This window comes from Melanotaenia boesemani, chromosome 8 (genome assembly GCF_017639745.1).
Source record: "Melanotaenia boesemani isolate fMelBoe1 chromosome 8, fMelBoe1.pri, whole genome shotgun sequence".
NCBI lineage: Eukaryota > Metazoa > Chordata > Actinopteri > Atheriniformes > Melanotaeniidae > Melanotaenia > Melanotaenia boesemani.
In genome coordinates, this window is record NC_055689.1 from 8,500,403 (window position 1) to 8,525,209 (window position 24,807).

Sequence of the window (24,807 nt, forward strand, 5' to 3'; positions counted from 1 at the left end):
GTCAACCCCTAAATGACCGCAGTGTAGCATCTTCTGGTGCTACTTCCAGCAGGATAATGCACCATGTCACACAGCTCAGATCATCTCCACCTGCTTTCTAGAACATGACAATGAGTTCACTGGACTCCAACGGCCTCCACAGTCACCAGATCTCAGTTCAGTAGAGCAGCTTTGGGATGAAGTGGACCGGGAGATTCTCATCATGGATGTGCAGCAACTCTGTGATGCTGGCTGGTCAATATGGAGCAAAACCTCAGTTTCCGACACCTTGTTGAATCTACAGTATGACATCATGAATGAAGGCAGTTCTGAAGGTAAAAGGGGTCCAACCCCAAAATGGACCTGATAACATGACCATTAAACAATGAGCCTCAGGGCATTGTGTGTTTTAAATCATTTTGATATTGTATTGTGCTACTGCTGTTTGTACCATTTACTGTCACTGTATTTGAGCAACAAAAATGTTAAATTCACCCCTGTATGAACCTTTTTATTAATTTATTTATTTGTTTTTATCAAGCATTGCATGATCTGCTAATCGATTATCAATGTACTTAAAGAGAAAATAACTTAAACAGCTCATTTCAGACAGCTGAAGAACTGAGTAAAAGGTATAAGATATTGAATTTCCCACCTCTTACTGAGTCAAAACTGCTTTAAAGGCATGTCAGAATAAAGATTGATAATGAATAAAACAGGTTTCTTTAAACTTGTTGGCTCAACCGTAACAGCCATTACTCAAAAGAAATAAATGCTTTAATGGAAAGCGTGGAAGACATTTCTTCAAGTTAAAGTTTGACAAACAAAAATGTCCAAAACAAATTAAACAGAGAAACTTAAAGCAAAATTATGAGTAAAAATGAACAGATTGTCTTGTGTTGAAGTTTAAAGCTGCCCTGCGCTACAGTATGAACGGCACCCTTCACCTCTTTTTTCTTTTTTTAAAGAACTGGCAGTCAGTGAGGAAGATTGAAATTTCCGTCTCTTATTGTCAGACCGGCCCTGCGAGCGCCATAAATGTGCTCGAGTTTTGCTCTGTTTTCCTTTTTAAGATGTCTTGTATAGTAATAGGCAATGGTTCAATGTTGTTCCTCTGAGGAGCACGAAGCAAATCCACCCCTGCAGAGCTGGGCTTGGGACGCCGGCGCCTTAAAGCCCGTTTCTCTGCACGAGTCTTGGGTGGAGGGAGGCCGTCACAGATCCGAGAGCAGGCTGCAGTGATGCCACAGAAAGAGGGGTCGTCTGAATGAGAAGACCCCTCCGAACTGCCCTCTGACGGCGAGTGTCTAAAGGAAGGTTGAAGTACTTGTTTTGTAAGGAGTGTGGGGTTTGCAGTGATGGCGACGCCATTGCAAACAGCTCCATTAGACAGTTCAGGAGCGCCTTGAAATGAAGGTTTCAGAGTTTCTACTTTGTCCATAGGTTTTACTTTACGACGTCTTCTCTGGGTAGCACAGAATGGAAGAAAAGGGAGAAACACAAGGTTAAACTTTAATCTTAACCTGTTACAGCCATCTACTTAAATTTTTATTCTGCAGTAACACATCTTACACACCTTTCTGTTTGCTGCACAAAGACTCTGCGTTTCCTCTTCATGCATTTCTGGGCCTGTTCACCAAAACAAACAAAAAAAAAGAAGTAAATTTCTTGTTCAAAATATATACCACTATTATTTACATCACTTGACTGTTTTGGTGGTACCACCTCACCTTCAGTGGTGGCTAACTGGAATGAATCAGAGTGGATAAGTGGATAAGATGAACTCCTCTTCAAGCCCGTCTCATCACAGGAAGAGAATTGCCTGCTGAGCAAACAGCTTTATTAAAACATTAGTCGTGAATATATGGTTATTCTAGTTTCCAGCTTTGATATCGTTGATAACTTTTGATAATGAGCTGAAGCCAGGACCTTTTGGCCGTTTTTAAAGACCCACTCTGTAACTTTTCAAACTAAAAACTCCGGACTCCTTTCATGGCACAGAGAGATTCTATTAAGTGCGTTTCTGAAGCCGTCGCTACCCGGCAGCTGAGAAACTGCACTAAGCAACTTTTTTTTATCCAAGACGATGCGTGACGTTGCAGCTGAGTTTCACTTTGCGCACACGTCACACGCTAACAAGCCGATGAAAACAAACCGGCCATTTTAAATGTGCACCGTGGTTGTTTCCTCTATCCTGAGAGGAAACAACAGAGAGCCAGACACAGAGCAAAACATAAGAGTCAACGTAAGACTGTTTTTACCGTCTGGAGATTTAATCAAATATCTACTATTTCCACAGGAACCTTTTCTTTCCTATCAAATGCTATAAATTAACCCGAGTACTTTTTATGTTACAGTACAAATTACATACAGGATGTAAAAATGTGTTGTGAGTGTATCTTTATGAAGAGATTGGTGAGAATGAATTTTGTGTGTGTGTTTGATTTTTCGGTTAAAAATGTATAGATTTCTTTAAAATGTAATTAAAAAGGAAAGGGAGACCAGTAACTGAAATATTAATACCACTAAAGCATGCCTTAGACTACTGAGTCATATTATACATGATATATACGTATGTGTATAGATGTGTGTAATATGTAGATAATTTGAATTTGATATGAACATTGGACTATGTAAGATCTCCCTAACAGAAAAAATATTTACAAATTTATACATAAAAATCCAGAAGAAAATGAGTATTTATTAGGAACAGAATTTAAAATGAATTAATTTAGTTTTTAAACCACCTGTAATTGTTCTGTTATTGTAGGCTGGACAAACTCTAGCTTTTCAATTTTTGTTTTTTCTATGAATTTAAAATTTTTTTTTTCCTAAATCAAAGGAGCTGAAACTGAATTAGCTTACTTGCCTGGCAGCATATTGAGAAGGTGAAGAAATGAAAATTACTGATGCAGCTGAAACAACAAATACAACCAGGTTTGGTGTGACAGCAGACTGGTTACACCTGACTAGGAACCAGCAGAAAAATTAAACATTGACAGCAGATAGCGGTACACTATATAATTTAAAATATTTAAACAATGCAAAGTATAATCACTGGCATAAAAATTTGGCTAGAACTTTGAAATTTAGTAGAACTAAAAGCCAAAAACACCAGTCTGTCCACAGCATCAGGCTTGAGTGAAGCCCTGTTGCAGGTTTCATTTCCACCTGTGCTAAATGTCCTCTATGACAGATTATTTGAGGCAGGTATGCATAAATAATATATCTATGTGTGTGTGTATGTAAAATGTTATTTTGACGTCACTCTTGTCAAAACCAAACCATTTCCAGAAGGCTACTGACATGGATCGCTATTAAATCACTGGCTGAGAGAATATTCCTGCATATTTCCATCACGTGAAACAATGTTGTGTTTTGGTTGCCGCCAAGTTGCTATTCTGAATCCTGTGCACTGATTGGCTTCGCAGAGTCACAAGACTGAATCCTGTCTGCTGATTGGCTGCTGAGGCATGCCTGCATGAGGACTTTTATGCGCCTCTCCCTTATCGTCTATGTACCATCTGTAATTAATTTATCTTTTCAATGGATATTTTTCCTGATCCTTGTCCTTCCCTGATCTCTTCTGTTTATCAGCATCATAATAAGTTAAAAAAGGAATAATACTGATAATGAAGATAATAATAATAATAATAATAGTAATAATGCTATGACGTGTCATATGCTTGTGGATTTTTTTTTATCTCCTCAGCATCAAACAGGGACCTATGTTTCAAGTGTATAAAGCTCTGACACCATTATAGGTCATAAAAAGACAAATTTATTCCAAAGTCTGGTTCTTGTTACATCGTCTTGTAGTTTGAGTCACAGGCGTCGTTGAACCTCGTTGAACACTGTGATCATCATCATCTTACCTTTCAGGGCAACAGAAGGTGTAGCTTTTGGGTATGGGTGGCTCAGGTTCTATGGTTGGAGGGATAGTGATGCGGCAGTGGTTGACGCACAGCAGAAGGCCGAGACATAAACACAACCCCAGAGACAGCAGCAGGTAATTCTGCCTGTCTGACACCTACACAAACAGATCGATCAGAAACACAGCAACATCTCAGAGAGGAAAAAACTGGGAAGAAATGCTGCAAAAACAATTTAACATCTTTCATGCACATTATCCAGGTAGTGTATTATTTTGTTTTACTGTTTTCTCTTTAAACTATACAGTGAGTGAATTCTGAGGTCCGATGACCATCAATCTTAGAGCATGCATCACAACCTGGTGGGGAAAAGCAGCAGTGCATCACAATGACTCAATCCTGAAGAAAGACTAAATTTACTCTGTATGCGTTGGAAAACACACTGATAGCAGATGACAGCTGGGGTGTTAGAGTTTTGTCTACCTCATTCTGCAGCTGGCTGACTCTGACCGACAGGTTGAGAACCAGCTGAGTCACATTCTCCAGCTGACCCTGCAGCAACTGAATTGATTCAGTCTGACGCAGGTCCTATGAGAAATAACAGATTAAACAACCAGCACAGAGGATTCAGAATAACTGGGGCGCTGTGTAAAGCTATTAGATGTTACAAGGTGGAAAAAAATGCAGCATTGTTAAAAGCTTTCTTTTTTATTTTAGGCCACACATTTGCAGGAAGGAAGCTTCAGGTCAAATTCGTGAGGGTGTTGATACCTTACGAAGAACCCTATCAACTAATACAGTGGGTTGGCTTTTGACTTTGACTTTGTTGCCAATAAATCAGACATCATGTTAAAAAAATAGATTTAGGCTTGGCAAAATATACTTTTATTAAAGGGGACTTTAAAAGGTTTTAAGGAATTGAAACAGCAAGGTTAAAATAACATGACTTTTATAGATTTCTACAATTAAGACACCACATAGGAGAGATTTTGATGAACCAGTGCTGCCAACATCAACGCATGGGCATTGTATGCATTGAATTTTTTACATTTATGGTTGTTTTAATTACAATTAATTGTTGGATTTTGACAGCTGTTATTAAATCTATAAGATGGGAAATTGAAAAGGGGACTATGTTAATCAATTTAAGTTTTTTATAGTTTAGAGTTTTATTGTAGTGGGTTGTTGCTTGTTTTATTGCAATCAAATAGTTTAATTTGACTGTATTTATTTGTTTACCTGCCATGTGAAAACTGATCTGTGCTGGTACGATGCATCTTTTCTCCTCTGAGATTAAATTTTTCTGTGCACGGTCCCCAACAAATTTAAAATATGAATAAATAAATAAAATAAAAATATGAATGAATGAATGAATGAATGGAGAGGGACTTGGACAGGGCTGGTTGGATGTGGGGTTCTGAAGGTCTTTTTGATGGAATATAAATCAACTCTAGGGGTTAGATACATCTCTAAATTATATTATGGTACACAGGACTTGAAGGGGGGAAAATACATCATACATAAATGAAAAAAGGGAAAAGGAGGGACAATTCTCAAAGCAACTGGTACCATGGAAAAAGTAAATAAACAGTGACAAAGCACGTCCTCTCTGTCGTTGTAATGTACTGGAGATCCTGTGAACAAATTGCAATCATATCCATTTATCTTGGTCTTGCCCGTTAATTCAGCAGTTTTGGACTGGAGAGTGGACAATAATGTACTAAAAGATAAAAACTCATCTTCTTTGACACTTTATATTTGGGCCACACACAGTGAAAGAGATTACCAATAAAAATTAGTTCAGTGCTTTACTGACAGACTCTCCTTCAAATGAGGACTGGTGAACGATATTTGTGTGATGGAAAAATTCCCTATGATGCGAGACATGGACAGGTTTGCATATTACTGGGACTTCTGGATTACATACATCATATTTCAGATCCGATTTTACATGTTACAATGATTTTAACAACAATGACCCTGTTTCTATGTTATTCACAGCTTGGTTTTTATAACTTTTGTTACATTTTTTTCCTTTTTTAATCTCTTTCATGTGTTTGTGTTACTGAATAACAAAAAGAAGATGGTCTGTAACCAGTTGTTACACATACAGAATAAAAATTTAAACAACAAATAAAAAAAAAGAAAGAAAAACCACAAATTAAATCCCTGCATGGTTACCTGCTCCTCTGCTATTCTGGAAGTGTTCTGGAGTTTAATTATGGTTTTGTTGAAAGCCCTCTGCATCTCCTCCATCTGCTTCCGATACCTTGAATCAAAGGTGGGAATAATCTTGAAATCATGTTTTTGGTTTATTTTTAGGTTTGGATGTTGTGTGCCGCTCTTCCTCACCTCTGACTAAGCTGCTCCAGGTAGCGCCCACTCAGAGACATGTTCACCTCCAGGGCCTTGATGCGGTTATTAAGTCTCATGAAGACGGATTCCTTCTGGCTGGAACCGTGCACCTGGTTCCCATTTTGCTCCGTGACATTAAAAGGCTCCGCATAAATATCTAATAGGGATGACGAGGTAGGCGAAGAAGGTGTTGGGGAGGAAGTGAACAACAACTGACCATTGCTGCCTGAGGAAGTCGACGGGTCTTCTGAGAGATCCTCCATTTTCATATCTGTTACAGCCACAGGAGGTTCGCTTTCTGCAACAGTATCTGGAGCAGGGTGGGATGCTTCAGTGGGAGTGGGGCCACTTTCAGGCACAACTGGTGGCACAGCTTGATGCTCTGAATAAGAAGAGGTGGGCAGGAGAAGCAGAGACTGATCTGTTTGATCTTGGATTTGGATGGGGGTGTTAACTTCTGGCTCATCAACATTAGGCTTTTCCTGGGTTGGTACCTCTGATGAATCTTCCACTGAGACGCTGACGCTGGGTTTATCATGGGTAGAGCTGCTCAGAATGGCTGACGGTTCAATGTGTTTCTCCTCAGCCAGCACATCCTGGCTATTTTCGGGGCCTGGCTCCTCAGAAGACAGCTGTGGTGTTTCCTCAGTAGGTGTAAGTTTGGCAAAGGATGACTCTATGGCACTGGGGCTGGGGAGGTTCAAGGTCTGACTTGGCTCCAGTACAACTGGTTCAGATATGGATTCTTCTGAGTTTTCGGCTGGCTGTAACTCCTCTGATATTACTTCACTATCTGGCTCCAGCTCAGCGATTTGTTCTTTTTCCTCCCCACCATCCGACTGAGGCTCAGGTAAGGCAGACGGGGGAGGAGGTAAGAGTGTCTGAATGGGAGAGATGTTTGGCTTTACGTCCATTGTTTGGCATTTCCTCTTTGTGGACAGTAAGGCTGAACACTGCTGCTGGACATACTCTTGGAGGGAGGGAGTGCACGAGCATGAAGAAGAAAGAGAAGCAAACGAACGGCAGTACTTCAGGTTTTCTTTGTGCCGCTCTTGATGAACCTTTTTCTCTTTCCCTTCATCCAACTCATCCTCCTTCTCCAGAAGAGTGATTGTAGAGCTGATTGGTTCTTCCTCGTCTTTCTCTAAAGGGATGACTATTTTTTCCTCCACTGGGGGGAGCTGTTGTTCATCATCATCAGTAGTAGTCGGCTCTAGTGAAGGAATCTCTAAAGATGGGACTTCAGTAGGAGGGACAGCAGACTCTTGTAAAGCCTGTACATCTTCACTGTCTGGACTGGGGGGGCATAAGGACACAATGTATATTAGACACAGTAGATATACAGGGTGAAAACCAGTAAAGGTCACTGGTCACTTCAGATCTAAAGATTCATTATTTTACAAAAACTCTTGATAATAAAAATGCTAGGCTTAAGTGCTAGACACTAGTAAATCATTTTGGTTTTCTGGGACCTGATCTTATAACTAATCTTATGACATGGAGCTGCTGCAGCTGACATGGAAACGCTTGTCTACTACCCAGAAGGGTGGTGGATTGATTCCTTACTTCCCCGGAAGCAGTGCTGAAGTGTCCTTGGGCAAGACACTGATGTTGCCTCCTGATTTGTCCATCGGGGTATTAATGTTGTGTGATAGTTCAAAACACTTCATAACACATCAGTAGAGGTGCTGTAAGAATGTGTGTGTGATTAGGTAAATGTGACACGTGTAAAAGCACTTTGCGCCTTCAACATATGACACGTGTTGACTTTTTGTCACCCGCAGTAAAACCATCTTCACGTATGTAATTCTGGTGTAAATAAACATTTCATTCGTTTCTTCACCTCCTGATTTTAATCAGCTTAGCTGAAAATCAGCTGTAATCAGGCCGGCTGTGTCCTGTGCAGAAATGGAAATGATTGTCCATGTTGTGTCGTCCTGTCTGGATTACTACTATTTCCTTTTCACTTGTCTGCATGATGCATCTCTGCACCACTTGTTTGTGAAAAATATGCAATATAAATAAATGTACTTTGTATAGAAACACAGAATGTGGTTACTGATAAAATCTGCTTCTGACAGAAAGACTGATTTGTGTGAAATGTGTTAAACTAAAATTTTCACAGGACCTCAGAAAACACATTATACAAGCATGCAAAGCTCCGAACCTGGACAGTTTAGATTTATTGAAGGACAAATAAAATCATAACTGTATCAGAGGATTTTAAAGGAAGATGAACAGACAGCAGTCTCTGACCCGAGACCTGTTGGGAGGATACAGCAAGAAATGGACCTGAAGAGAACAAGTAGCTCAATGCTCTATGTGAAGAACTTTTATTTTTCTAAATTGCAAAGTCAGACATGTGATTTTAACCCAGTGAAGAGCTGTGGCCTGAAGAAGTCCGTTCAGCTGTGACATCTGAACCTAACTGGTGAACCTGTGATGTTGGACAGAAGGGTCCACAACTTTTATTTACTACAAAAAAAATCCGTGCTGGTTTTTAAGGTGCTTTTAAGGAGACGTGAAGCACATCAATGAAGGGGGAGTGGAAACAATTGTAGAAATCACACCACACTTACTAAATATAAACATACACTCACCAGCCACCTTATTCGGTACAACTGTTCAACTAATCAGCCAATCACATGGCAGCAACTCAATACATTTAGTCATGTTGACATGGTCCAGACGACTTGCTGAAGTTAAAACTGAGCACCAGAATGAGAAGGAAAGGGAATTACAGAGACTTGGAACGTGGCATGGTTGTTGGTCTGACATTTCAGAAACTACTGACGTGCAACTGTTTAAAAAGAGATCAAAATACAGAAAGCGGATTACAATGCAAAGGGCATTGTGGGTAAACAACAAAAACAACAACAAAAAAAAAAAAAGAACGTGTGTAGGATATTCGACAGCTCTGGTAGGTAGAAATGGTCTGCAGTCATACGTGGAAGAATGCGGTAAAGGTTCTGACATAAATATGATCAACCAATGACAGCAAGGATCTGATGTAGCTCCATGTTTTGCCCTGATGTGGGGTCCTACATTAACCAATAGAGTTTTAATCTTTGTTTGCCACAATAAATAGAGAAAATCATGTTAGGCGTTTCCACTCAGAAAGTAAAAGTAGTGAAGTACACAAAAGGGGGTCCAACCCAGTACTGGAACTAAGTAAGTGGCCAGTGAGTTTAGGTCTGTTTGAGTGCACCTACATAAAGGAAGGGAGGTCAGAGGTCACTTTTCTGTGAATATTTCTGCAAATATGGTCATTGTTTAGTAGCACCAAAGATAAAGCAGATATCCAACAGGAAAACTTTTATAAAAGATGTCAGCTACTCACTCTGTAGGTAGGTCAGTAGTTACAGTTTCAGAGGTGGTTTCAAGCTGTTGTGATGGCTCAGTCATGTTCACTTCCTGAGATGAAACGTTGCCTTAAAAACATGAACAGGAAAAAACAACATGATGACAAGCTGCAAAACTGATTAGTGAATTCAACGCCACCATTTTAACAACATAAAGCAGCAAAAATATTAGCTGACACTGCATAATACTGAAAAGGTAAAAGATTTTAGTTAGGGGAACGTCAAATAAAAAAACGTGTTGTCCATACCATTCATCTCTGAGTTGCCTCCAAGAGCGTTGACAGCAACATTTACAATGTTCAAAATGGCATCTGAGGAGAAAATGACCAAAAGCCACAGTTTGAAAAATCACTTATCTGAGTTTAGGGTTAACATATTAATCTTAATGCTGTGGAATTTCAATCACAGACCTTTTGCGGATCCAATCAGATTCTTGGATGACTTCACTTCCCCGGGTGCAGTTCCCGAAGGATAATCTGAAGACATGAGAAACCACATCCATCAGCAAAACATTCATTTCCACTCAGCTGACAATAAAACCAGACGAGCTTTAGGAAAAACACATTAATAGAGAGAACAACAGAAGCATTTCAGTTACACTGTATTTATGTATTATATATTCCAAATAACTAACACAAACAATAACAAACTGGCTAAACTAACTTAAGTGCAAAAGAAAAATAGAATTTTAGCATTTAAACATAAAATGCTGTCTGATCTCACCCAAGTCATCATCAAGATCATCAGGTCTCTCAGAGGGATCAGCAATCTCCTCATACTCCTCAACCATGCTTGTACCAAACACCCTGACCACAAGAAAAGAAAAAAAGAGAAAAGAAAAGCGAACATCAAAACTTCAGTAATCTCAGTGACAACAAGGAGGGTGGTTCTTCTTGATATGGGAACATTAAAAAAAAAAGCATTAAAATCTGTACCTGAAAAAAACAGAAATAACCAAACAGTCTCCTATTTATTTCCTAAAGAACTGTTAACATCAACATTTTCTTCCACCCTTACATGTAGCTACAGTGTCTGTTATGTTCATATCAATATTTGTACAGGAAATATAGCTGCTAACACACCAAGATCTGGAAAACACACCAAGATTCAACAGCTTCCAAAAGTAAAAACTGGTAACGAGTCACATTTTATGACATAAACATCATGTTTGATTCCCTTGTCTGTTACCTACCTTATCAGACTTAGGGGACAGAAATGCTCGGTACCAAAGTGAGAGACCAGCTCTACCTGAAAAATGCAGATAAGATTCCAGACTGAGACTCAGATAAACAAAAACATGGAGATGCCTCACACCACATACATGACAAAGCACTCATTTTGTGTTGCTGAGAAATCAATAGAAATCAGTAGCATTGAGTTACTGTGTGAGTAAATCAGAGAAACATCTCAGTGTAAAAGAGGTTAATCATGAGGTATGGATATGTCTGATTGTATATTAAATGAATTTTAGTTAGTAAATTTTTTTTGTATGATGTAAACATATTCAAACAGCATGTCTCTATAACAAGTTAGATCTGTTTGTTAAATTCTGATTAGTTTTTGAAAATCAAAAACAAAATATAATTCCTTCCAAGTTCAGTTCATCCAGCCAGAGTGCACTACAAGAGGAGCAGGCTAACCTTTATGTACTTGGTGAACATCTGAGGCAAGAGAAAAGGGAAAAAACACAGAAAGGTATTAAGGAGGTGTAAGCATGCATTCAAACCAGGACTAAACAGAGTTTGTTGGTTTTATCTGAATCACTTCTGGTGAAATGGTTCCAGCATTTCAAAGACTGAGTCTGGCCACATTATACATATCTCATCTTGTGTTTTAACCTAAAAAGAAAAAAAAAGTAGAGCAAGGATTCTCTGCAGAATGGAAGTGGGCGTTCAGAAACATTGCAGGGTGCTGGGAGCAATTCTTTAAATTGTGGGGCAATCCATTGGAGAATTTTTTATTATCTACAAACCTATTACCACCTCATCAGAGTCAGAAGAAACAAGGGCTAAAATTCACCTTAAAAACACCTACAACAAGCCACTAGCTCCTAAAAACCCTTCATCTTGCAGTAAACAAACCAGGACCTTCTTGATTCATTTCAAACTAAAGGAGAAGACTTTATCAGCGTTTCGTCCAGCTGGAATATAACTTTTGACCAAAAGCCAGCAAAGAAATATTTCATGATTTTGTGAAGTTTTTGTGGTTTTAATTGTGTTTTGCTGCAGTGGTAAGGCTCAGTAGAGGCTTTCAGCAGTTTCTCCTCCTCATTTCGGTATGCTACATGCTAGGATCAGTCGTATGCATCTCACGCAGCCCTCCCTTAAAGAAGAGGTTCAAAACAATATAATCACATCTTAAAAAGCACAATCAATACTCTATCAGATATCTTAGCTACAGATTTATAACTTCTCCTACCAATGCACAACTTCCGTGTGTTTATTATACAAAAAAAAGTCTTCTCAAATGTGGCCTTTCCAGGTCCAATCCAAGTACAGTTACACAAACTTTCACCACTACCCAATTTATTTTCATCACAAATTACGAAAAAACTTTTGTATTGTCTTCTAGAAGTACCAGAAAGTCTCAGTTATTTTAGTTCCTCCTCTCCATCTTTGTGCAGCTGTAAGCCTGCCTGTTACAAGCACTGCATACATCTATATCCTGCATTAAAAAGAAAGTCCCTGAGTGTGTCGTGAGTCACCAGAAACAATAACTGAATCATGTTTAGTGATGACAGATCATGCACTGATTAAAAAATACCCACTTAAACTGGCAAACACCCACATCCGCTCTGCAGAGACCTCTGCTTGAAAAAGTGTAGAATACTAGCATCACTCTACTGCTTTAGTAGTGTTTTTGAACAGCTGCTCTGCAGATGAGAAGCAGTGAAATAAGCATGGAGGATACTAAAGTTGCATTCAAAATGACTCAAATGGATCCAGAAGACACACCGCCTGTAGTAAATGCTAATATTTATACATGCTAAAGGAATACATTTACTTTATTTCTACATAAAAAGAGAATAAAGACCAATACAGTGTCCATCCATCCATCCATCCATCCATTTTCTGCCGCTTATCCGGAGTCGGGTCACGGGGGCAGCTGCCTAAGCATGGAAACCCAAACTTCCCTCTCCCCAGCCACATTCACCAGCTCATCCGGAGGGATCCCGTGGCGTTCCCAGGCCAGCCGAGAGATGTAGTCCGTCCAGCGTGTCCTAGGTCTTCCCCGGGCCTCTTTCCGGTGGGATGTGCCCGGAACACCTCACCAGGGAGGCGTCCAGGAGGCATCCTAACCAGATGCCCGAGCCACCTCATCTGGCTCCTCTCGATGTTGAGGAAATGCGGCTCTACTCTGAGCCCCTCCCGGACCACCGCGCTTCTCACCCTATCTCTAAGGGAGAGCCCGGCCACCCTGCGGAGAAAACTCATTTCGGCCGCTTGTATTCGCGATCTCGTTCTTTCGGTCACTACCCACAGCTCATGACCATAGGTGAGGGTTCTCCAAGTCCCCAAAACACATGTAGATTGGTTGGGCAAACTCCCATGCCCCCTCAAAGACCCCAAAGAGGGTGTAGAGCTGGTCCACTGTTCCACGACTGGGACGAAAACCACACTGCTCCTCCTCAATCCGAGGTTCGACTATCCAACAGACCCTCCTCTCAAGCACCTCTGAATAGACCTTACCGGGGAGGCTGAGGAGTGTGATCCCCCTGTGGTTGGAGCACACCCTCCGGTCCCCCTTTTTGAAGAGGGGGACCACCACCCCAGTCTGCCAGTCCAGGGGAACTGTCCCAGATGTCCACGCGATCCTGCAGCGGCGTATCAGCCAAGGTAGCCCTACAGCATCCAGAGCCTTAAGGAACTCTGGGCGGACCTTATCCACCCCTGGTGCCTTGCCACCGAGGGGCTTTTTAACCACCTCAGCGACCTCGGCCCCATCGATAGGAGAGCCAGCACCAGCTACCCCAGACTCTGCTTCCTCATCGGAAGATGTGTTGGTGGGATTGAGAAGGTCTTCAAAGTATTCCCTCTACCGCCTCACAATGTTCCGAGTCGAGGTCAGCAGCCCCCCATCCCCACTGTACACAGTATTGACGGAGCACTGCTTTCCCCTCCTGAGCCGCCGGATGGTGGACCAGAATCTCCTCGAAGCCGTCCGGAAGTCATTCTCCATGGCCTCTCCAAACTCCTCCCATGCCCGAGTTTTTGCTTTAGCGACCGCCGAAGCTGCGTTCTGCTTAGTCTGCCGATACCCATCAGCTGCCTCTGGAGTCCCACAGGCCAAAAAGGCCCGATAGGACTCCTTCTTCAGCTTGACGGCATCCCTTACTGCCGGTGTCAATCAACGAGTTCGGGGGTTACCGCTACGACAGGCACCGACGACCTTATGGCCACAGCTGCGGCTGGCCGCCTTGACAATACAGGCACGGAACACAGCCCATTCGTACTCAATGTCCCCCGCCTCACCTGGGACATGGTTGAAGCTCTGCCGGAGATGGGAGCTGAAACTCTTTCTGACAGGGGACTCTGCCAGAAGTTCCCAGCAGACCCTCACAACACGCTTAGGTCTGCAAGGCCTGACCGGCATCCTCCCCCACCATCTGAGCCAACTCACCACCAGGTGGTGATCAGTTGACAGCTCCGCCCCTCTTTTCACCCGAGTGTCCAGGACATGCGGCCGCAAGTGCTCTCAAACACCCCCTCCAAGGACTCCAAAAAGGGTGGGTACTCTGAACTGCTATTTGGTGCATAAGCACAAACAACAGTCAGGACCCGTCCCCCCACCCGAAGGCAGAGGGAGGCTACCCTTTCATCCACCTGGATAAACCCGGCCACCAGGCGCTCGCCTCCGTGCCCCACCTCCAGGTCTGGCTCCAGAGGGGGGCCCCAGTGACCCATATCCGGGCAAGGGAAACCTTGGTCCTTGCTTTCTCATCATCATAGGGGCGATTTGAGCCTAAAATCAACAAACAAATAAAAACTATGCTCACCTTCACATATTTAGCGTAAAGATGCTCATCTAATGGGAAGCTCTGCACTGTACGCTCATCCCGGGCGTGAAAGGTTCCCAGCTTAAGCCACTTATTTGTTGGGTACCTGAAAGTGTTCATTTATGAAGTCAATTCAATAATGAGGACATGTGGAGGATTACGTTTACAGCTTGGTGTCACTTTGCACTGTCAACATTTTAAAGCTTCAGAGCATACCTATCACTTATGGAGACAAGAAAGTCTTTAGGAGTGGAGGAGAAAAGTTCAAAATTAGCAATGTCCAGCTGCTTCACCTGGATGGGCTCACAGAGCTCAATAATAAACCTAAGGAACAAAGAAATTACATTTTAAAAAAAGAAAATCTTATTTGTAAATAGAAAGCAGCTAAATTCTTGGTGCCACATACCAGATTTTGTTACTACAGGGGTTTAGCATGTACAAGTCCATGTTTTCCTTCAAAATGGATGAAGTGCTCTGTGTTGAAAAATTAGAAATAAATATCAGTTTCTGTCTCTTTGTGTCAAGATCCAAAAGCTATAGTTTCCAAAAAGTGGATGAAAAGCATGAGATGACGTGAACCTTAGCCTCTGGGTTTGCACCGAGTATCTTGGCTCCACACTCCACTGAGGCGTAGTTATTGAAATTTTTCTGGACCTTCTTCACTGTATTAGAACCCCCGTTGTTAGAAATGTGAGTAGACAAAGCTGTGGAAACAAAAAAAAAAAGGATTAAAATCTAGAGTTTGCTCCTTTTTCTAAAATGAATCATTAACATTTGATTTCCATCAACTCAGTTTGGCATCTTACTCTTCTCTTTCTCCACCTCCATCATTTTCCGTTTCCACTCATCAAAAGTGGGGATGTCCTCTGGGTCTTTGCTGCTCGCACTGGGATCTGTGTCTGCAGCGACTGGGGAGCTCAGGTCCTGCCATGGATAATGAGAAGAGGAGAGGTGGGACATCTCCTCTGGCAGAGAGAGGAAAGTAGTTCACATGGCATCTGAGCGCCGTACCTGCTCTTTCAGCATGTGGGACGTGTTGGCCTCCAGATACTTAGTGTCGTGAACAGCTGGGGGACTCAGAGGGGGGTCGGAGTGTGTTTTAGTACCTGTGGTGTGAGCATTAGAGGTGTTGTCCAGAACCAGTGGAGGGCTGTTGTGGTAAAAGAAAGAAAATGTCTTGTTTAGGAAAATTCATGCGCTGCTTGTCTGTTAAAGGAAAAATAACAAGCCTATTTTTTATTGAAAGTCTGTAACATGGATGTGTTTGGACTGTGGGAGGAAGCCGGAGTAGCCGGAGAAAACTCACACATACTCGGGGAGAACATGTAAACTCCGCATAAAAAGGCCCAGCTTGTATTTAACTAGCAATTTTATTCTAAATTTCTTATATTTCCCTCATCTATATTTGGATTCTGGACAGCTGGTAGACGACTATCTAGGACTATCTATCTCCATCACATCTAGACTCCATAACCATGGAAAGCACTTTGGGCTGCATTTATGTATGAAAAGTGCTCTATAAATAAAGACTGATTGATTGATTGATTGATAAACTCTGTACTTCCCCGTCACTCTGTTCCTGAGTTTAGTTTTTTGCAGCATTGGACTGGATTTGACATTGATTATTGTTGTTATTAATACCTTTTTTTGTTTGTTTGTTGGTTGGTTTTGCCTATTTTACAGATGCTTTAAAATGTTTTCTGTTACATTTTTTGTTACAGGTTTTAGCAGCTGGTTGTCTGGTTTCTCCATTTCATTTGAACAGTTATTGTATTTTTGTCTCCTTTATCTTCTCTTTATTCTCCTCCTCACACTACCGCTTCCCATGTTTCTCCTGTCAGGTCCAGCATAAACATTTAAGTTAACAATAATCAAAATAAAAAACAATATTTCCTTAAATCCTATGAGTGTTTAATTTAATTGTTTCAACAATGCATTGTGATGGGGAAGTGGAAGATTCTGCATCAATGCAGCACAAAACACAGTCGATTATAAGTAAATAGTAATTTTGTGCCATTTGCGTGTGGCTGATTGCCTGCTGCAACAACTTGGCAGATCTGAGGCTAAACCAGTTTTGAAATCTTTACTTAGGAAAACTGTAAAACTAAGCAGACATACAGAAAATACATCTGTATCTCACTGGAAATACATTCATTGTCTCAGTGAAATTGCGTAACATACACATCAAAATGTATGAAAACCTATAAGTTAGCTTAAGGCTAACGTCTATGAGAAATACTATTGGCATGCTAGCGGTTAGCATGCGGGAACGGACTAAAGGGATTAAACAACTTTTTCCATGTTTACAAATGTTTACTTCAATAATATTTTCTGTGTTCAATTAAAAATTGACTGGAATAGTTACAGGCCAATGTTTTCTGTCTATAAAGGAGGACATGAAAAAACATCTTTTTAGCTTCATATTCTGTCTGAACTGACTACGGAAAGACTGAAGGGACAAAAACACTGCTTTACAGCAAGAAATCTCGCCACTAGTGGGTTGCGTAACTATTTTTGATAACAGAACGTCACAGTACAGTAATGATGTTTTTTTTTTACTTTCTAGCAATGGAAAAAATAATAAAATTGAAAATACCATAATTATGTACATGTTTATAATGTTTGTCAATACCAGGAAATTCAGATTGATTTCTGAAAGAATTATAAATAAAACGGAAGTTCATAATTATCTGACTGCTTGTATTTAAGAAAGTAAAAATGTGCAGTAATAAAGAAAATTGAGGATGAAACACACTGACGCATCATGATGCATCCTGGAATCGAAGACAAGATAATTATAATCGAATCGAGAGATCAGTGAAGTTGCACACCCCTATTACTGTAAATCCACAAAGCTTTACTCCCCATTCTGCTGTCCATATGCTGGACAAACAAAAAAGAAAAAAAGGGGGAAATCGAAATCCTTTACATCCAAGTCAGAAAAATTAAAGAATGTCCATTAAAAGTCAGATTTAATTGCTACGAGACATTTAACAAAGTACTAGTAGAGTGTATTTACCTCACTGAGTGAGGTAGAAGTGAACTGTATAAGTACTGATGAGAAACAGCAAAAGAGTTTTCACCTGCCACACAACATACCCCTTTAAAACTGAAGTCAACCACATTCTGAGTTGCTTAGTTTCACAACTAACTTATGATACTATATTTTCTAAAGATAGAAAGATCCACTGTACCAACCTGCCACCATCATACGGGTTGTCCTCTTCCTCCATGCAGTCAGCTGGAGGCAGGTTAGAAGCAATGACCTCAGTAGTGGGTAAATCAGATGCTCCACTTGAAATACTGAAATAAAAAAAAATATACAAATAATCAAAATGCATCTCTCATTTGAAACATTTTAGCAGGATCAGGATTCTACCTCTGATACACATTTCTGTAGCCAGTCTGTGATGACATTTTTCATTTAACTCTCAAAACTAAGACAATATCTGCATGGAGAACTGAGGTGACTGAAACGTGCCTGTTTGGGACTTCTTCTTGAAGGTTAGGGACGCTGGGGTCGTCTTTATTCGCAGCAGAATCAACAGAGTCAGGGGAAAGCTGCAAGGGGGCAGATTCCGGATCTTGAGAGATGGATGTTTCGGGATGTTGATATTGAGAGCTTTCCTCAGGCTGTAAAATTCTGTCTGGTTCCAGCTCTACTTCTTCAACAGGCTCCTCTACTTCAAAAGCCTGATGGGGGGAAGGAGATAAATCACTGATTAAGTGTAAAGCTGGACTCATTCAGCAGAGTTGGACAGATCCATAAAAATCTTAAATCAATAAAAATAAGAGTATGATATAATATAATATAATATGTATGCATGCTAAAAGCGCTGAAATGATTCATCAAGTAACTTAAATAACTCATTACAAAACATGCTGTTGTCATTTGTGTTGAAAGCTAATAAAAAAAAACATACGGCAGCTGAGGCTTGGGATGGATGAAATAATGACTTTTAATTTTTGCCCCATATGTATAAATTTGTTTTAACTCTCTGTTGTGTGACTGGTTGACTGCCCTGTTTTTAAATATTAATACCTTGAAGTAATTTCAAGTGTTTTTTTCTTTTAAGAGAAAATATTTTATTTAAGTTATTATGACTTACATGCAAACTGGTTGTTTTTTCAACATGCAGTTCAATAATTTACTCTGCTGCATTAAAGGAAGAAAAAGAAAAGAAACTAGTGTTAATTAGGATCTGAAAGTATTTCTTATCGAACTACTTATGGATTTTTGGATGGATCGATTAATTTTCTGCAGTCTTAGATGCAACGCTTCTAGGGGGGTTTCCATGCCATTTTTTTTCTGTCCGATACCTCGGGTTTAGGTATCTGCCAATACCAAGTACGGATCCGATACCAGTGTTATTTTATTAAGAGCTCTATAAATTCTATTTCATTCTTCAGCTTCACGTGACAGTGACATGTGACGTGACAGTGACATGGATCTGATTGAGACTGATCAATTTTTGCTATTGCTAGTGCGTCAAATAACAATACTTTAGGTTAAACATAAGATGAACCATGAACCGCTAGTTTCCTCCTTCCCAGATGAATAATAAACAAGTGCAACAAGAATATTAGGCAAGTTGCTGTTTTGCTAGCAGGATTTTCTAATAAGTAATGACGCCAAATTACTAACATACCATTAATGCTAAATGTTAGCACAACAGTGACTCACGAGGAGCTGCTTCTCTGCCTACCAACTCAAAACAACGGTCACGCAGCAGTGCGTAACTTCCTGTGTGGTTGTGTTGGGTAGGAAACAAAGAGTTATGATTGCGTTTCCATTGTATCAGATGGTGTTTAGACAGAAATACTCGCCAATACTGATCCCCTTACTTTTGGTAGGATCGGCGAGTATTTCCGATGCTAGCATCGGTATCGGTCCATCCCTAAACGCTTCTTGTATGACTCACGTATGGGTCTAGTGGAAACAAATGTCAAAAATAGAATTTCTCAAATGATAATATATAATATGAATTTAATTTTATAAAGCCAGTTTTAAAACAAGGCTTAAAAAATTAAAATTTCAGGTAATTCGTCTCTTTCGTCTTATCTGGTATTCTGATACATGATCTATTTTTTCTTTTTTTTCATGTATTCTATCCTTGCTTGTATCACAATCTATTACTATCCTTGATTATTGCAATGTGCTTTTATTCTTGTCAACTCTTAATGTTAACCGTTGTTACCAGTATATTTTTTATTGTTTTATTGTTAAGTGATAAAGTCCTATAAAAATAAAGTTGCGTAATTTACCCCTGGGGATTATTTATTATTTTCCTTTTCATTTGTCTCTGAAATAAAAATTAACATGCAGGACGGAAACATGACAAAAAAAGTCAAACTAAAGTAGCACATTACTCTTTCTAGTCTGTCTTGTGAATGGATGAGTTTAATGAGGTTACAGAGATTGTGTTTGTCTAATTGTCTTGGATGAAGATAAGCACAAACTTTTTCTTTTAACTGTACACCTCACCTCTGAGCGCTGCTTTTTGTCCACATCTTGTGTTATCTGCTCCACTTCTGGGCGCCCATCCTCTGTCAGCTGCTCATTTTCAGATAAGGATTGAGCAGATAAGGCCCAGCTTTCCTCATTCTTAAAGGAAAAAAAGAAGAAATAACCTGTTTAGTTACATGAGCTCATCCTCTGCAAACCTTTGAAAGTTCTGTGCCACGAGGCAGGATATATCATCGCACAATTAAACCATACTACCTGCTGATGATGAGTCTTTTCCTCCGTCTCTTCCTCTGAACTGACACCCTCTGAGGATTTGGGCCTCTGGGACTCTGGACGTGTTTCCGTACATCCAACATTGCAACTAGGATACCTTTACAACAAAGTAAACAATCAGAGGTCATAGGGAATACATAAATCTTTGTATAAAGCTACCAAAACATTTTGTTTGAAGGCAGTGATTCATCTGTATGACTCACTACATGCGGTGACAACCTAATGTCACAACATGACGTGTCATGAAAGTCCAGGTGGTCTGTATCTTATCCGTGTGTAGGGACACTCTGACACACCTCTACAAGGAGTATATTGCTCAACTTGACTGTAAGACTTATGATAATAAATATCAAAACACAAGAACAGTTAAAGTTGTTCACGTTATTTATATCCTCATGGGAAGTGTTTGTACTGTTATCTGTCAAACAAAATAAAAGGTAAATGTTATGTTTTATTTTGATGGAAAGATTATTTTAATAGTGGTACAAGCCAAACAGTTACATTTTTAAATCATGAAGTCATACATATGAATCGAGTCATTTGTACTTGTAAGCAGGAGAAGTTTTTATCATTTGGATTATCAGCTGGTGATGTTCCCAGAACTGATGAATCTGACTCTTCCAGCCTTGTGGTAAAACTCAACAATCATCCAAACTGAGGATATGAAAATGAAGCAGCTTAATGCCAACAAAGCAGCTGTAGATAGTAAAGAGCATCTTCAGCTAACAAGGTTCCCCATCTAAAATGTAATCTGGAACTAGTGGTAAAGGAAAACTTAGGAAATCAAGGCAAAATCTGAGCTGCAAGATAACTTTTGGATGAACTGGCACATCTGCTGAGCAGAAACCAAGAAACAAAAACCTGAATAATTCCATGAAACTGCAGAGAAGCTACAGGACAATCATTTTAATTGTGAACCTAAACATTTCAACATGCCAATTACTGTTTTTCTGCACAGGTGGAATAAAAGGCAGTCGAAATACATCTGCATTTTAAACACCACTATTATTGAGTGACAGTCCTAGGCCAGAAACATCTTTTTAACATCTCTGATGACACCCACATAAAGAGTGATCTTGTTAATACAACAATTCTCTCTACTTTAGACATGAAAAGAACATTGTCTGTAGTAAAAAAAAATCTTTAAATCACTGAAATAATCACATTATTTCAGCCAGCTGTTATCAAAGCCCATACTTCTGTGACTTGCCAACAATCCAGGCCATCATTTGGATTTCATTGTTTATTCCAGGTCAGGTATTTGGCTGCTGGTCTCGCTAGAACAAATGCCATGTTGATCTAACATGAGGTCTGACTAAACACTTTACTCTGCATCCATAATGTGACTTCCAAAGGAAAACATGTGCTGTGACATGTTTTGCTAAATAAATGACGTAATGTTTTTAAGACAGAGATTAGACATTCTTCAACGTGGCGTCATGTCTGGTCAAAAAAGCAGTTTCTGATAGAAAACTAAATTTGATCCATGACAGACCACAATGCTTCATACATACCTGTATGTGCAAAGAAGATTTTTAAACACGGATGCTTCACACACACACACACACACACACACACCTAGGTCAACAATTAAAATGTTTTTAACAGAACATTAGGATTTCTATGCAAAATTGATCATTGATGTTTTTTTTTGTTGTTGTTTTGTTTTTTTGTTTGTTTTTTTTTGGGGGGGTTAAAAAAAGTCATCAATTCATGATTTGATCTGGCTTGAATCTTTCTTTAAAATATTTTTTTTTTTTTTAAAGCCATGCACACATCTTAATTACATTTTACACAACTTATCCCCTCCTTTCCTTTCTACCTGAAGCACAGAAGTCTGTATCTGTTATCTTGTTGCTTTCCTCTAACATCCCAGCTTCAGCCCATAACCTGCCTACATAATCTCTCCCTGCTGGCTTTACTGTGTTTTGTTAGATTTACATACACCCAACAACCTCAGGCTGACACAAAAGGCCTTTAATCCTGTCGGCTGGTGAACCAAATCTATTTAACGTAAGACTAATGTTAGGTTTGGGTCACTATTGCGATTTAACAGTCACAAATTTAGAGCAAACTCGGCCTGCGGGGAGTGTTGTGTTTGTTTTAGTCAGGTGCCTTTCATGAAGACTGCTCGTCAGATGATCCCAAAAACACTACTTTATACCAAAAATAGCTAATAAAGTGTCTTAATTTTATGCTAAAGTAGAAACGCCACGAGGTGACTTGTATTAATAATTTATAGCCAACTTGTTTGTTAGTTCAAGCCTGTATAAACTTAGTCAGCAACTCAAGCTAACTCAGAGCGACAAGTCAGAAGTCAGCCAGGTGCCACATCACAACATAACGTTGACACTTAGCTAGCTAGCTACTGCGTCGTAAACTACATCAACCTTCCGTAGTACTGATAAAACAGCTTGACCTTCAATGTCGAAAATAGTAAAGCTATTTTTTAAAAAGTAGGTCACATATTCCACACTCACCGACAGATTACAGCTACACACAGCCACACTGACACAATACGCCACAACAGTTGTGTCATCTTCATCCCTCTCCTGCCGGGACAGACATCCTCTCCGTACACAGAGAAACGTTTATCCTTTTAGTAAAACAGCATCTTCAGCAGTGCATGATACAAATCGACTCGCTGTATTTTCTTAACTAAAATTACGTGTGGAATTTCTCTGATAAGTTGTTATGCTAACAGCTGTCACTCACACAGAACTTGCTGTTGGCAGTGCGACCCAGTGTTCAGTCCAATGAAACTACAGCAACGCTGTGGCGCAGTTCAAACCGAGAGTGTAAGGTGCACTCGATTTATTCACTCTTGTCGCCCGACTACGATGAGTAAATATCATTCAGCTGTTGAATTGTGCGAAATGGAGGCTAACACCCTTGACAGAAAAAGGTATTAGAGTCTAAAATTATTTTAGTTTTGGTAATTGCCACTTATGGTGGCAGAAATAGTCCCGTATTCTTAGAATTGTGTCAAGCACCACTCACCGGGACGTGTATGACAAACGACAAGAGAACGTTCAAGTCAAATCATCGCGAGATTTACATAAACGTCTTTATTGCTATAGATGTATTTATTCTAAAGGAAGGTAATGAAAAGCACAAGTTGTGCAAATCAAAGTGTATTCGCGTCAAATCGCTAGTTACACAAAATATGTTGTAAAAGTTCTTTTTTTATTTAGATTTACAGACCACAGCAGAATTGAAAATTTTAGTTAAAACCAAAGTTAGATCAATTTTACGTTATCCCACTAGAGAGAGCTCTCTACTCAAACGTGGAACACTACTATTGGTTCCATCAGTTAGTTTGGAGGTGGTTATTACTGTTACCTTACTGAAAGATTACTAAATTGAGGGGTTTTTTTTTCTGCTGTCTTTGTCTCCCTTCCATAGTCCATAGCCATGCACTTTAGATTAATATGTGATTCTAAACAAACTCTCTGGGAATGAAAGTTGGTTTTCTCTGTGATGGACTCCTCGCTCAAGAGGCACTCTGCCTCTTGCATTGTGGTAGCTGGGATAGGATCCAGGTCCCCTACAACTTTAAATTATATAAAGCAGGTATAGAAAGTGCATGAATGAACTCACCTTGATTAAGCTATTTGTAGAAGGCTGAATGAAAGTGGCTCTAAACAAAGCTAATGTAACCATAGGCAGACATAATACAGATGCATTAGAACATTAAAGACATATGTAGCTAGAGGGAGGAATGAGACTAAAAAATAGTCAAGTTCAGTCATTGATGATGATAGTCCTTTCTATTTTTTTTATACCTGATTCTACTATGCATCTGCTGTCACCATGAGACTTAAAAGTGAACCACGAGTTTGATTTAATAAGAGTCATAGTTATTTTATTTAATGTAATGACAGAAATGTCTCAATATTCACTCTTATTTTTTATTATTTCCTCATGGTGATGAGACATCTGTGACAAGTTTTGGTCAAAATGTCATGACTTTATTCTCTTTATAAAGCAGAAGCCAGTTTTCAGCGGTTGAGTAACTCCACTCCTGTCTTGCATTGGTTGTGCTACTTTGGAGGCTACAGATTTACACACAAATATAAATTGTGGCTTTACATTCAATGACTCTTAATGATAGATGCACACATTACTCAGCTTGAGACTATCACACAACAATCTGGTAATAAATAAATAAAAAAAAATTTGACTGGCAAACATATTCTTAAATGCGTCGCTCGTGTGCAGCTCTGCCTCAAGCAGTTGCCCAGTCTGGTTGCAAGTCATGTGTAGTTCAAATACCACACAGCAGGTAAGAAATGCTGAATAACATAAAAGCCAGCCAAAACTTGTCTGCATAAGTCTATCAAAACTGTTGCTTACATGGAAATAGCAGAACAGTTTTTACACAAATGAGTGTGCATGCAATGACTAATAAGAACTTTGAAAACAGAAGTTTAAAAAACTCTGTGTCTAATTAGAAGAATTCTAACAACTACAATTAGAATAGACAAAATGAGCCTAGTCACA

General features: G+C 39.7%; 1 protein-coding gene across 4 annotated transcripts; it reads right to left on the reverse strand.

Moving 5' to 3' along the window:
- Positions 1-474: 474 nt before the first annotated feature.
- On the reverse strand, positions 475-23,238 carry LOC121644334 (SUN domain-containing ossification factor-like). 4 transcript variants are annotated; one of them, XM_041992208.1, is made up of 24 exons: positions 22,785-23,163; positions 20,287-20,401; positions 20,050-20,169; positions 18,046-18,257; positions 17,763-17,867; positions 15,576-15,714; positions 15,371-15,488; positions 15,144-15,268; positions 14,971-15,038; positions 14,781-14,888; positions 14,565-14,670; positions 11,209-11,229; positions 10,761-10,816; positions 10,292-10,374; positions 9,979-10,044; positions 9,817-9,879; positions 9,547-9,637; positions 6,204-7,502; positions 6,033-6,120; positions 4,335-4,439; positions 3,855-4,009; positions 1,710-1,804; positions 1,556-1,608; positions 475-1,444 (listed from the first exon to the last, which is right to left on the reverse strand). In XM_041992208.1, exons 1-24 carry the CDS (start codon positions 22,847-22,849, stop codon positions 992-994), a joined length of 3,909 nt encoding a protein of 1,302 aa, XP_041848142.1. In that variant the 5' UTR covers positions 22,850-23,163; the 3' UTR covers positions 475-991. The 4 variants fall into 4 exon arrangements, with proteins under 4 accessions (XP_041848142.1, XP_041848143.1, XP_041848145.1 ...); XM_041992209.1 differs by having other exon boundaries at positions 1,710-1,801; positions 22,785-23,157; XM_041992212.1 differs by having other exon boundaries at positions 1,297-1,439; positions 22,785-23,238.
- Between the last annotated feature and the right edge of the window lie 1,569 nt (positions 23,239-24,807).

Bases quoted from the DNA above. Each gene is read 5' to 3' on its own strand.
- LOC121644334 (XM_041992208.1), bottom strand. From the start codon at position 22,849: ATGAAGATGACACAACTGTTGTGGCGTATTGTGTCAGTGTGGCTGTGT. The intron at 15,269-15,370 runs GTAAGATGCCAA...TTGTTTCCACAG, and splicing joins GGAGGTGGAGAAAGAGAAGA to CTTTGTCTACTCACATTTCT. The intron at 9,638-9,816 runs GTATGGACAACA...CATGTTTTTAAG, and splicing joins AGGCAACTCAGAGATGAATG to GCAACGTTTCATCTCAGGAA.